This window comes from Mus pahari, chromosome 3 (assembly GCF_900095145.1).
Source record: "Mus pahari chromosome 3, PAHARI_EIJ_v1.1, whole genome shotgun sequence".
Classification (NCBI taxonomy): domain Eukaryota; kingdom Metazoa; phylum Chordata; class Mammalia; order Rodentia; family Muridae; genus Mus; species Mus pahari.
This window is the reverse complement of record NC_034592.1, coordinates 111,283,011-111,297,868: the sequence shown is the minus strand read 5'-3', so window position 1 is coordinate 111,297,868 and position 14,858 is coordinate 111,283,011. Positions and strand designations below refer to the sequence as shown.

Here is a 14,858-nt window from a genome sequence, read left to right as displayed (position 1 = left end):
AAAAGCAGTATGGAAATGTAAGCCAAATAAACCCTTTCCTCCCCAACTTGCTTCTTGGTCATGATGTTTGTGCAGGAATAGAAACCCTGACTAAGACATCCATGAAGCTCAAAAGTCCAGGACACATACCTTCTTGGTAATAATGATAAATTCATACTCTAAAGTCCAGTAGGATATGGACTTAGTAGACTTAGGTGTACAAGCCAATGTACAATAATAATTGTGTCTACAATATATCTGTAACACATAACTGGAATATCTACAATTAAAATGTGCCATTCAATACCTTTAAGAACATGCAAATTAAGGCTTAATGTATTGAGGTATGCTCAAGAATTCTATTGCTAACTAAAATGATCTGCTGGAGAGAAATGACCGGATGGAGTGACATGCCATGTTCATGTTTGACAGACTGTTAGAATGTCAGCTCTTTCCAAATGGAGAGTAGAGTCAATGTAAATGCAGGCTGGAAATATACAGGCAATTCTAAAATGTATAGAGAAATTTAAAAAAATAGGATAGCCAAAATTATTCTGAAAAGGATAGATACAATACATAGGAGATTTGTATTATCCAATATAAGATTGATTATAACAATCAAGATAAAATTAGTAAAAATAATAGACAAGTCAATGAATGGAGTTAAATATGAAATCCCCTACAGCCTCCCAATCTTATGTTCAGTCAATTCTCCCCAGAGAAGGCAAAATACTTGAATGGGAAAAGGCAAGTTTATTAACATGTCATGATTAGATACTTGCCTAATTTTATGACAGTTATCCCACTTCTACCTCAACCTCATCCTATGCTCAGAAATTAATTTGAGATAGGAAGTAGACAGCGTTGTAAAAGCAAATGCCGTTTGCTTTTAGGAAAGCATAAGGGTATACCTTTACATTCCTCAGTCAGGCAGAAAGCCTTCAGAAAAGCCACAAGGGCACTAGTCAAGAATTAAAAACTGGTGACATACCAAACTTAAAGCCTGATGCTTATCAAAGGATATTAAGAAAATGATTTGGCCATAGGATGGGAAAATTAAAACTTGTCATATTTACAGTATCTAGCAAATTCCTACCACATAGCATTATGCAGATTTTAATAGGACAAAATCATATATTTCACAAAAATATTAAGACATGTCAATGAGTAGTAAACACTTGAAAGGGTTATCATAATGATCAGATGTCAGAGAGATGAATATTAACATGGCGGGATAGCATGCCTATTAGCATCCATGACTGCTGCCTCTCTGGGACAATGGGACTCTGTATCAGTGACTGTGCCTGAGGTCACCTGGAGGTGAAAACCAGTTGCTGGAGGCCATGACACAGCAGAGACTTAGACCAAAGAGCTCTGGGGAGGGAGAAGAGACAGGGAGAGACCAGAGAAGTCTACATAAAGAAATACTAGTGTATGTGTGTGGGGGTGGGGTGGGGGGTGGGTGGATACAGAAGAATGGACTAACACATCACAGACATACACTGCACAGAGGGAGCCAGTCTGTCTGCTCTCCCAAGTTCTGCAGCAGGAGAACTGAGTTACACACACAGTCAGAACTGCAGGGGACAGGGAAGGGAGGGACTGAAATGTGGCTCCCAGAAACTTCTCCAACAATGGACACTTTCTCCAACGTGATTAAACTCTGTGTTTGCCCTCTGTGAAAACTCACCAAAGAATACTGAAATTTCCATATTTCAGTGCTTGCAAAATGAGCCCCATTTTTCCACGTTAATTTTTAATTAAAATGTTTAAGGTAGACGAAAAAGAAAGACAAAGTCAATTTTAGGGGAAGCAGTATATGACTGCAAACTTTAAACTTTAGTTTTTGTTAACGATAACAGAATATAGCATCTACCATCACTATATATAAAGGGTGCATTTTGATTCCTAATATATAGTTATATATAAATAATATAGTTTTACATTTATAGTGTGTGCGTGTGTGTGTGTGTGGTGTGTGTGTGTGTGTGTGTGTGTGTGTGTGTGTGTGTGTGTGTTAAAACATTCTGTACCTTGCATGTGGAAGTCAGAGAACAACTTTTGGTAGTTTGGAAGTCTGTTTTCCCCCTTCCATCATGGGGACCTCAGGAACTAAACTCAGGTTATCAGACTTGGTGGCAAGCACTTTGACCAACTAAGCCTACTCACTAGTCCAATAATACATTTTTTAAAAATGGAAAATGCAATGCATTTTGTTTTCTTTACCCTTCCCAGAGGGATCTCCCCAGTTTGGAAATTGGCCTGTATGGCGCTCAGGCCAGCTATGACTGGGAGGGAAGGCCAGCTATGACTGGGAGGGAAGGCCAGCTATGACTGGGAGGGAAGGCCAGCTATGACTGGAGGGAAGGCCAGCTATGACTGGGAGTGATGCTCTAGATTAGATGAAAGGCAAAAAGGTCCCAAGGTCAAAGAGTGTAGCAAGGGTAGGGGTGGTTTTGACGGTAAGGTCCTCTTGCCCAATTGGTTCTTGATCTATCAGTAAAGATGCCATGGGCCAATTGTTGGACAGAAGGAATAGGCGGGACTTCCAGACCCCTGCAGACAAGCTAGCAGACATAAGGGAAGGAAAGAGTTTTGGCCATGTTTCAGAGGGACAAAAGGTGACCAGCCATGTGAAATCTCGGGAATATCGGGTATAGGCTGCTTCTCCAGATGAGAGGGATGGGGTGTTGAGCTGAGGCTAAAGGTAACTGAGCAACTAAAGTTGAGGACAGATTTAGGGTGCTGAGCTAAACGTATTGGGGAGGACATGCTAGCCTCAGACATTAATAATGCCCTACAATTGAGCCAATAAGGCAGGCTGAAATTGAACAACTGTGTGTGTCTGTTTTTCATCCTTGGATTCAATATTCTCTGGGCAGGGGCTGGTGGCCTGGTCCATTCCTGGAGCTTAGATGGGGAAGCAAAAGCTACAGGCATCAAGGAAGACTCTTTAGCATGAGGCCAAGGGACAAGAAATGGCTCAGGTAAAATGGGACTCCAAGAGTCAACTGATCTAGGGCCTGAGGAATTCAGAAAGTTCTCTAGAAAGGACTCTGACTGGGCCACAGCCATGGCTCAGTGGGAGCATGCTGCTCTAGCACGCTTGAGGCTCAGTTCCAGCACACTTGAGTAAATCCCATCCTATCCTTTGCGCAGAAGTCACTGTCAATGCTCATTCTGAGAAGACAGATTCCCTATTCCCTTAACCGCAGTGGAAACCCTAGATACTTTAGTAAAACAAACCTGAGAGGACTTGAAAGGATGAAGAGAGAAACAGATCTCTAGGGCCTATGGACTCCTGGGTGACTGGGATGGTTTCTCTGGTGGCTAACTTGACTCTATCTGGAATGAACTACAGTCCAGAAATGGAGGGCACACCTGTGGTCCAGATCTTGAGGTTGGAAGACACAGGCTCCTGACCCAGATCTCTGATACATGGGATGACACATGGGATGACACATGGGATGACACATGGGATGACATGTGCTTTTGATTTAGATCTCGAGGCATACAGAAGCCCAGCTGAAACAACCAGCCTCACGGACTGAGCAACTACTAGACTCTTGGACTTCTCACTCACAGCTGCCCATTGTTGAGTTATTTGGAAATAATTACAATAAATTCCCTTAATATATAGAGACATTCCATGAGTTCTGTGACTCTATGGAACCCCAACTAATACAGCGATGGTAGTAATTTCCTAGAATTTTCTCTCTGACGCACAGCTCCCCACTGTAGAGATACCAACAGGTGTTGACGAATACCCCAACAAACATATGCTGTCTCTCACCAGAGCATCAGGTAAGGGCAGCCTCCCTACACAGAGTTGTGCCGTATGATTGGTCTAGTATATCCAAGCCACACAGAGAACACTGTGTCCACACCCCCAATAGCTCAGCTGGCCACATAGCTAGTCTTCTATTCCCAACAGGTTGTAGCAAGATCCTCGTGGGGAGCCACGCCCTCTATCTCCTGGCAGTAGAGAGCCCCTTTCCTCTCCCACACAAGTTCAGAGAAGGCCTGGTGAGCACTTAGCATTAACATGAAAGCGATACCATCTTCCTGTCTCTCTCAACTCGGTGAGGCCAAGTTGAACCCTCTACACCCTAGAGTTTCCTTTCTGTTGCTGGGTTTAAACATTCTGACTAAAGCAACCAAGGGTAGGAAAGGGTTTATTATTACACTCTCAGATCTGGGAGGAACCGAAGTAGAAGCTTGAAGTAGCAACAGTGGAGAAACACTGTTGCTGGCTCATGGATGCTTACCTAGCTTTCTTATACAGCCCAGGAAATGGTGCTAGCCACAGTGGTATGGGTCTTTCTGCATCAATTAACAATTAAGACAGTTCCCCACAGCAACCTAATCTGAGCTATCCCTTATCTAAGACCACCTTCTCAGGTTACCCTAGACCAGCAGTTCTTAACCTGTGGTTGTAACTCCTTTGGGGGGTCTGAATGACTCTTTCACAGAGACCAATCACCCAAGACTATTGAAAACACAGATATTACAATACAATTCATAACAGTAGCAAAATTACAGTTATAAAATAGCAACAACATAATTTTATGGTTGGGAGGCCCTACAACATGAAAAACTATATTAAAGGATCACAGCATGAGGAAGGCTGAGAACCACTGCTCCAGACTGTTGAGTTGACAGTTAAAACACTAACTAAAGCATCTATCTATCCGCAGAGATGGGGTAGGGAACTCAGAATTTTTATCTCTATTACATGGTGCTAAGGTGAGATCCCTTACCATTCCCCGACAGTGCTCCAGGGAGCCAGCTAAAGATGCGTAAGCAGATCCAGAGTGTTTTGTGACATAAAGCCTCAAACATCCAGGTCTCAATCAAAAGACACTTATCATACTCAAAGCCAGGAAAATGTCAGGCTAAAAGAAGATGACAAACAGGGAGGCCAGCATACAGACAACATACGTAAGAGCACTAATGGGTGGAGACTTAAGTAGCCTTGTAAAAAATGCTCAGTGGTTGGTTATGTGCAGGCTTGCACACAAGGACCGGTGTCTGCACCCTGTCCAGGGTAGTGAAATAGAAAATAGCCAAATGCTGTTCTCAAGCTCAGAAAACAAGAACAGCTGCATCACATGACTGCAGACATATAAAGATGTCATGTCTGCTCTAGCAAGCAAGGATGTCCAGGCCTTTAAAATATCAACATGTGGGGATGATCTAGCAAGAGTTCCTGGGCATTTACTCTGGAGAAATTAGAATTTTTTTTTTTGAGAAATTAGAATTTATATACACACAAAATCCTGTATACCAACGTTTTAAAACCAAGTGGTTTTAACTTTTTTTTTTTTTCTTAAGTGGTTTTAACTGTTAAAAACTAGATTGGTTATTCACACTGTTGTAAACCCGCAGGGTGAAATACTATTCGGTAATTATAAATTGGGCTCTTGATACATGAAACAGCATAGATGTGTTTCCAGAAAATGATGTGGAAGGGGAAAGCTGATTCTGAATCGGGGGTGTTATGTAACCCATTGCTGAAAAGATGGTTATGCAAATGAAGAACGGATTGGTGTGACATGGGATTAAAGAGAAGGAATAAAGGAAAATGGTATGACCACAAAAGAGCCACGAGAGGGTTCCTGTGGTAATGGAAGCACACTACCCTGCAAGAGATATTCTAAAGCTTTGCAAGGCATTTCCAAACAGGGGAACTAGGTAAAGAATTGTGAAACTGCTGTGCGTTACTCTTGACAGGTGCATGTGAACATGTAATTCTCCCCAAACAAAACATTTAATTCAGAAAGAATTGACCAAAGAAATCATAGCATAAATTTCAAGTTAGATTCTAATGAGAGAATTTTATATAAGCCCCCAAAGCCTCCTGCTCTGAGTTTTATGCCTTTTAGTTGGCCTATGATGTGCACAGAGAGATCTAAGCTCAGCAGCTTGCTAAATTATGCCAGAATGAACACACTTATTTATCACACAGGTTAAGAAAGAGAACATCTGCCTCCCAAAAGACTTTAAAAAATAATCCTGTGCTCACACCTGACATTCTTATTACCCTGGCTCAGCAGTAACTCATTAGCTTAACAGAATGGGTGCCTGTGGCTATGATGTGAGCCTATGGCTGCCTCATGAACAACTAGCTGCCCAGGAAAGGGGGATGCCAAAGCCTCAGCTTCCACAGGTGTACCAGCTCCTGCCCACAGGTCAAACTTGTCCCTTTTCTGTCACCCCCTCATGCTATCCTTGCCTGGTTACTAAGTCCTGAACATTTTGAGTCTCCCAGAGAAAGGAAAACTTTAAGCTCCCCACAGCAATGATTTATTTACTTATTTTTTTTTTTTTTTTAATGAAAGAGCAGGCAGAGATGGGGGAAGACACAGGGGTGGGGCGGTAGCTAGTGCTGGAGAGATGGCTTAGTAGTTAAGAGCATTTTCCCCTGTGGTAGAGGACTTGGGTTTGGTTCTCAGCACCCACATCCGGCAGCTAACACCTGCCTGTAACTCCAGTTCAGGAGTATCTAACACCCTCTACTGGCCTCCTCAGGTATAGCATGAACCTGCTGCCCATAAGCCCATGCAGGCATATATACATGCATGTTCATAAAAATAAACGAATATACATTAAAAATAAGAATGGAAGGGAATAGATAACTTACCTTCAGGAAGTGAAAGGCAACCACAAGGAGATTTGCTTTTATACGTGCTAACGTATGTCAAAATGGATACACTGAGGATTGTTTCTGTTTTAAGTGAAATCCATTACATTTTACAGGAATCATAATAAGATCATTGTCCATAACTGGGACTGGGGCCCGGTGGGGTCCATCTCCTGAAAAGTCTTCTTGGTACAGCACAATCACTCTCAGGTACAAATTCCAACCATCGGAAATTTGTGGATCCTGGGTTGAGGGTGTGACTCCTCAGAGAGAAGAGTGTCCTACTTGCCCAGCATGTGAGGCATCTCCCTGAGGGGTCCAGGCTGATGGCCCCGGAAGAACTCAGAGGGTGGGTACTGCAAAACAACTCGCCTCATCTGCTGCTCTTGAACGAAGGAAATAGATCCTGGTTCACTTTTCAAATACACAAAGCTCTACTGTGCGCATGATATCTGACCAGGTGGTTGCCAGGTGAAAATCAGGACGGGTGGTTGAGTATGACCTCACGATCTTCTGTTACTGGTTAAACCAAAGAAACTAACCCCCACGTGTATTTTCTTAACCTCGGCTCAATGACTCCAATTTATCAGTTTAAGCTAGTGTTTCATGTCACTGATGCCCATAGGGGTCAGGAGGGGAAAGGAGGAGACATCCCTAGCCTGTAGCGGTGACCTACAACACTAACAGTTTTCCCGTCTCTCTGTTTTAAGGTCTTTGGTCCTAGGAATACATGGTTGGCTATGACAGACACTCTTGTTTTTCCCTGTTATCCTCCGGAGATGCACAAGCAGTCCTACAGAAGAGGCAATGGGTTCAGCCCTATTCTGCTTACCCTTTCAATTCCAACAGCCTTTCTAGTTGCATGTCCAGTGAGACCATTCCAAAACAACACCCCTACCTACTCCTTGACCTTGGTCCCCAGCAGGACCTGTGTCCCCTTTCCCTAGCAGGCTAGCTCTCACCAACTTTCCCCTTTGGCAGGGATGTCACAGCGGGATTCCTATACCTCAGCACTTGCCAGAAGCCACATCAGATAGACTTATACTGGTGGGAAGCAGGGATCCTTTCTCACAAAGGAAAGTGAGAGTGTAGGCGGTAGCTGAGGCTTCAGGGCCAAGGAGCCCTGCCTCAGTTTCCTACTCCTGTGGATGTTTTTCAACACCCACTGCTTGAAACCTCAGCTCATGCTGCACTGACCTTGCCGTCTGAACACCTGCTGAGCTGCCTTGGACAAAGGCAAACAGGGATGGGAAATCTAAGTGAAAGAGCATCCTGGGAGCACAGAAATCAGCCAAGGAAGCCTCTGTAGGAAGTGAACCCTCGCTGAGCTTCAAGACTTTGAGTGTGGGGCATACATTCTTCTGGAAGCTAAGGCTGAGACTAAAGGGTTCATAGCCCACATCGTCTTTTCCACTTACAGCTCTCCTCCTATGTTTTTCTGCTGCTTTTTCTTCTCCAAATCTTTTAGCATTTGCATTTCTAGTCTATGCTTAGTTCAAAATGAATGAGTAACGAGTGAATACGAGCACCACATATAAATAAATGAAAACCTGTAAGGTACAAATGTAATAAATGAGCATTACCCATCTCCTGAATTTGAACAGTGGCCCGGAGATCCTTGCTTAAGGGACGCTTCTGTACATTCTTACTCTAAGCCATATTTAAGAATGAAGCCCCGTGCCAGTGGTACTGGGAACTACAGGAAGGACCCATCAACCATTAGTCTTGAATGCTCCTTCTCTTCAGCAATTCGACTATCTGATTGACTGAACTGAAACTTAAACTCTAGCCAGAAGGGTCATTCTAGTAGGAGCAGGCACAGCTAAGGCCCAAGTCACACCCCATCAGCAGACCCCTAGAAGCTCTCATCCATCCTGGTGGGGAAATGAATCATCTCTTCCTGCACGGAAGACCAAGGCTGCCAGCTCTGCTCTCTGCTTTGTCTTACAAGTGAGGCAAAGCAAAACATGGGCTCTGCCTGACACTTCTGTGGATGGATGCATCAAAGAAAACATTCTAAGAGTCATAGGAGAAGAACTCGGGTGGGCTTAGCTCCAGTAGAGATGTGTCCTAACTCAAAATAGAACAGCATTTGGGCAGAGTAGTGCAATGTGCTTGAATGTGGGGTAGGGGTGTCAGAATTACTTGGGCAGAGTCCTGGCCGGTATTTATCTTCTCATTTTATGAATGAGTTTTTGGTGTTTGACCACTAGGATTCTCATTTTTGATTTTCTATGACCTCTGAGGGGTAGAAGATTAGCCCTCTTACTAAGTCTGGGCCTCCCAAACATCCCTTGATTCCTGTCAAATCCTTAATTATCTGTGAATCATTGACATCTATGTTTCAAATTCAGCAGGAAACAGAACCTAATTCAACATTTTGCTAAGTATTATCTCCACCATACTGAAGAGAGTCCTCTTTTGATCTGTAGCCCATAGCTAGGTCGTGGTTCACTCAACATACATCAACAGGAAAGCTTCCTTTGATATTAATTTTGCTATTAGTGAGAGTAATATTACACACTTCCACATGGTAAAATCTTTCAGGTTTCTTCTCTGCATACTCTATGTTTTTATAAAGATTTATTTTATTTTCAATTAAGTATATGTGAGTGTCTCTGTGTGGAGTATGTACACATTGAGAGCAGTGCCCTAAGTGTCCAGAAGAGGGCATTAGATGCCTCTGGAGCTGGAGTTATGGACCAGCGTGAGCCTCCTCACATGAATACACACTTTTCAAGGCTGAGCCATCTCTCCAGCCCCAGTTATTTTTACCTTTTGTCCCAGTCCTAGCCATTTTCCAAGACTTATTGCTCCTTTTCTCAACAAGTGGCTAGGAGCCAAGAATGGATGCCAGCATGTTTGTTGATGCTTGCTGGTACCATTTCCTAGCAAGCACATTAGTAAAGAGGCTTGGAGGTGGGAAGATGCAGGTCTCTATAACTGTGGCTGGCTCCTGTTTCACTCTGAGCCTGTTTCCTCATCAGAGAGGGCAGAAAAACAAAAACTGTTCACAGGGCTGGAGGATTGTGCGGAATGATGCCAGATACCCTGTCTGTTCCTGAAAGTAGCTTTTGATGATGATGATGTTGTTGTTGTTGTTGTTGTTTTCTCACATCAACTTTTCTGCTGAATATTATCAAAATATTTGGGAAACATCTTCAAGGCATCAGTGATTTGACAAAACAATAAAAGCAATTTTAAGAAAAATTGGAGAAATAAGAGAGAAAATTGCATATTTCCCCTGAAGCCCTGTACCATTTCCAGCAGACCTGAACTTTCTCTTTGACAGAGGGACAGTGACTGAGGAGAGGGCCAGAGGGGATAACAGCAAAACACCAGGGACTGCACTAGGTAAAAACATTCACAGGAGCCCTGGCCACAAAAATCTGGACGCTAAGGAACAGGCAGGTGAAGTAATTCCTCCCTGAAGTGTATGGATTGTTTGAAGAAACCTCAAGCAAGGCATTCAGTTTAGGGCTGGCCTCATCCCGAATGTCTCTTCAGAGTGCCTTGTAAGGTGAAGTAATTCCAATTGACTTTACGTAAATCACAGAGATATTACTCAAAAGCACCAAGCAGCATACACAGAAGATAACATGGCTGACACAGTAGGAAAAAGGAAATAAAAGTTTAAAGATGTAAGAACCTGAAATCCTTACCTGAAGGTTTTAAAATCCACAGGGAAGTAAAGGACAATGCTAAATATATTTTGGGAGTAGAAACTAAAAATTGCCTCAGGGAACATGACAAAGAAAGTAGGGACCTGTTCAGATAAAGTCTAACAGCTAGAATAAAACCCGGGGGAGGGGTATGGGTTAGCCCCAAGGAGAATCACACCTGAGGAACCAGGGAACTTGAAATACTTAGAAATGGGAGAAAACACTTAGGCCACTTTCAGGGACACAGGATCCCTGTCTGTCTCATATAGATTTATCAGAACCCTCCTGCTGGACATCCTCCATTGACCAAGGACCCCAAATGTATTTTTAAGAGAAGCTAATGATTTCCTGGATGACTTAGAGGTGTCACCTATCCATTGCTTCTCTTATAGCCACTTGTGCCCTCAAAGTTTATGTGTCGGGGGGCTAGTTCAGCTGTTTTACCCTACTGGCTTTTCTTCCAGAGGATGTGTGTTCAATTCTCAGCACTCACAAAGGTGATTCAGAACTGTTTGAAACTCCAGTCCCAAGGGATACAATGCCATTTTCTGGCCACTGAGGGCATTGCATTACATGTGTAAGACACGTCTTCAGGCAAACACTTATACACATAAGATAAAGATGAATGACATGTGTTGTCTTCAGCAATAGGGCCCCACCATCAAGTTGTGTAGCACTGTCTATAGCTTTGGCAATAGCCTGTGTTGTTTAGGGGTTCCATGGGACCCCTTTGGTCAACAACTCAACAAGATACAGCCCATTCCTGGCACAAGGTTTTACTTTGTGGCATAAGAAGTCTAGCCTGGGCATTGTCCTCCTTAACATATGGCAACTCCGTTTGGATTCTTTTCCTACATGTATATATTTTAGGAAACCTCTATAGCAGTAGGTTTCCATATTGTTTTCCAAATGGCACACAGTATTACTTGTCCCTTCTAAAATTCCTGAATAATCCTCCTATTCTAGTTTCCCATATATACTATACTCTTTCTCCTTCCTTAGGAGATTCATCATAGAAGCTTTTTCTTACAGTAGACGGGAATTAACACAGAGACCCAGAACCAGACAATGTATAGCAAAGGAGAGACTTTGGAGCTTTCAGTCCTGTATGGTATATCTTTATCAAATTCCTCTTGTGGCTCAGGGATCTATGTGGAAGAAGAAGTAGAGAGATTATAAGAGTCAGAGGGTTTGGATGACTAAGGAGCATCCTCTTCCAGACACAAGAGGACTGATGCACATATGGACTCACAGAGACCATGGTATCAGGCACAAGACCACATAGATTCAAGGCAGTGGGATCCCAGCACTGAGAAGGGGAAGCAGCTCTACCCTAAGAAAGATGCTACTTATAATTGATAACTGCAGGCAAAGGAGTGTCTCTTATTGAGTGTCACTGGGCATATTAACTACAGTTTGTGTTTTTACAAATCTGTATTGGGACTCTTGATATAATGAGCCCCTCTGAAGACTACTGAGTCTTCCGGTTCTTTGCGCCTCTGCAGAGGAGGTGTACCAGGGACAGGCTTCGCTGCTGCTGCTGCTGCTGCCGCCGCCGCTGTCTGTGGTCTCTATCCATACAGCAGCAATCTGGGATGGGTTAATGGCCCCATCTTACTTAAAGGTGGTAAGTAGCTTTTCACTTTCATTGTCATTGCTGACATAAAATTACCACAGGATTTTCTCCTGAATATGAAGGACGAATTAATATGCTTTGGAAGGAGTAGAAAAAATATTAATACCGATCCCCATCAAGACAAGGAAAACACACGTTCCATCTCTGCTCTCGACATCAGGAAGCTCATGTGCAGTGAGTTAGTCTTTGTCACTTAATAGAATCATCACAGTCTGAAGCTATGCACACAAAGTCCTAAAGGCCTAAAGTCAACACTCAGAAACTGGCGACAGAGTGGCAGGGACATTTTCCAAGAAAGCCAAGAGCCAAAAAGTTGCTGCTGCGCATGCGCAGAGTGTCTCCTCTGCACCGCGCCTCTTACCCGATCCCTGATCCGCATGCTGGCCTTGGGGGTCAGGTATTTATGTTCTAAGTACCAGCCCCGCTCCTGGAACACCAGCTTCGTTCCATACAGCAGACAAAACTGAAGAGTGAGAGACAGGAAATAAACAAACGTTAGATAAACGGAGTCTGTAAGGATGTGGGACAACCCATCCCGTTTCCAAAAACCAGAAAGTCCTTAATTGAAATGGCCATGTTTTGGATAAAAAGTATGTTTTATTGTTTTAACTTTCCGATGAACCTTGAAAGCTAATCTAAAAGCAGAATAGACAGTAAAAGGGGGTCTCTGGTATCAGTTCCATTCGAGAAATCTTAACACCAGTCAACCTTGGTTCACATGTAACTTCCTCCATGTTGTCCCCACCGGGTGACTTAGAATAGACTTTGAAAGACACACGTAGTTCTGCTTGCTTCCTTTGCATTCATGAAAGATTCCCTGCAATGCCATCTTGATATTTTCCCATTGAGCAGCACTTGATTAAACTTTCACAGAAACATCACTCCTCATTTGCAGCTCTCCACGGGATGTTTTCTCTGTTACATTTCTGAAAGCAAGCACCCTGAGTGACATCGCAGGCAGCCACCACGCAGAAATAAACTCATTTTACAGAGGCTCCTTCACCATTTACTATCCCGTCATTTCAAATCGTGGGGGCGTGCTATGCAGGAGCCTTCTCAGCTCCACCCGTGCTTCAGCAATCAGACCTCTGACCTGCTCGTTTCATCTCCACACCCACTCAAGTCCCCTCCGCAGTGCTGTGGCACAAAGCCCAGGCCTACCGCAAACACACCTCACCTTCGTATCTCTAAGATAATGGCTTTTGTGAAGATGGCCTTAGGTAGGAAGACAGCTCAGTGACAGGGTGCTTGCCTCATGTGTAAGAGCTCAGTTTGGGTCCTCATCATCCCCTTAAAAAAGTAAAAGCTGGGTTTGGTAGATAATGTTTAAAATCCCAGAGCTGGGAAGTGGAGACAGGGGGTTCACTGGACAGCCAATCTAGCCAACCTCTGCCCTCCCATAGGCATGTGGTATCTTCAAACATGGGTGCACAAACATGTGCATAGATATAGTATATGTGTAGGCAAGATGTAGGAAAAGCATGAGGAATAATGGAGTTTCTTACAGCTGGAAACTCTGGCTGGGAGAGTCCGATGGGAAGATGAATACAAAGGGTACCTGCCGTAGTCTGAAAGAGTGCACACAAGTACTCTAAGGAGAGTTGTGGACCATCAGCCAAGGTGGCTCCCCTCAGGGAGGTAAGAAGGAGACAGAGAAATTCCAACATTGTACTATTGCCCTAGAGTCTGAATCCAACACAGTCGAGAGGGCAAGGATCTGCTGTGATTTCAACATGTTTCCTTCAAGCCCGCCAGCTGGAGACATAATTCTCAAGTTAATGGTAGTTGGAGGCGGAGCTTTTGAAAGGCTGAGACCAGCATGGCACCTTTTGTAGGGAGAGAGAACAGGACTAGAATCCTTGTCCTGTGATGCTCTCTGCCATGTTAGGATGCAGCAAGAAGCCAGCCACTCACCGGATGTGATGGGGACACCATGCTCTTGGAACTTCCCAGCCTCCCACACAGCTGTGAGCCAAATATATTTCTATTCTTCATAAAGTATCCATTTGGCATGTTTTGTTACAGCAACAGGAAAGAAACTAAGATAGATCACATCCGTGTACGCTAAGTGGGTCAGCTTCCCAAGGATACCCAGGGTAGAGGAGAGAGTAGAACTGGAGAGAAAAAGATACCCATCACAAGTCCTGGCTTTAGCATCAGCCTCTCATCCAGTCCTACCAAGTTCAAGTCAAAGTCCACTGAATTGCAGAAAGCTACTGGCAAGCCAGCCTCTGCCTACACAATGCAGGCTTAGTGCCGTACTGTCACCTACGCCAGACTCTCAGGGCACTTACTGGCTGGCTGCTCTTCTCTTTAGGTTCTGGGTTACCTTCCTGCTGACTCTGAATTGGCTTTCAAATTCTGCTTGTTTCAGTAATGCAGCTCAGACTCTGTAGAGGCTGTCCTCCTGGCTTGTCCATGTAAACAGGATGGGTGCTGGCTCTTTGTGGTTACCATAATCACATCTAGGTAGAGGTACCAAGGACCCAGGCTTAGTCCCTTCTGTGTCCAGCTCTTCAGGGACTCTCAGTGCCAGAAAAGTCATTTATATTAAACTCTTCTTCACTGGGGACTAAGGCTATGAATGAGCTTAGAGGAGCTCTAGGAGGTACAGGAATTTCCTGCTTGGTTCTGCCAGGGACGATCTTCAGTGATTCATACTATTTACTACTGACCCTGTGACTTCTGCTGCCTGCAAAACAAATCAGGAGTCCGTGACAACTTCTAAATACCAGACCTTAACAACACAGAGACTTTCATACTTCTAGGCATTCTTCTCTCGTGTGTGTGTGTGTGTATGTGTGTGTGTGTGTGTGTGTTGTGCATGTGTGTGTGCATGGTATGAGGTGTGTGTTGTATGTGTTGTATGTGTGTTGTATATGTGTATGTGTGTGGTGTGCATGTGTGTGTGCATGGTATGTGGTGTGTGTGTGTGTGT

The 14,858-nt window shown here is 43.8% G+C and overlaps 1 protein-coding gene across 1 annotated transcript in view; it reads right to left on the bottom strand.

The window, feature by feature from the left end:
* Acoxl (acyl-CoA oxidase like) overlaps nucleotides 1–14,858 on the bottom strand; it is a 275,388-nt gene that overhangs the window by 6,947 nt on the left and 253,583 nt on the right. The window contains exon 17 of the mRNA XM_021192778.1: nucleotides 12,282–12,383. Within this exon, the coding sequence (XP_021048437.1) occupies nucleotides 12,282–12,383 (102 nt within the window). The remainder of the gene's footprint in view (nucleotides 1–12,281; nucleotides 12,384–14,858) is intronic.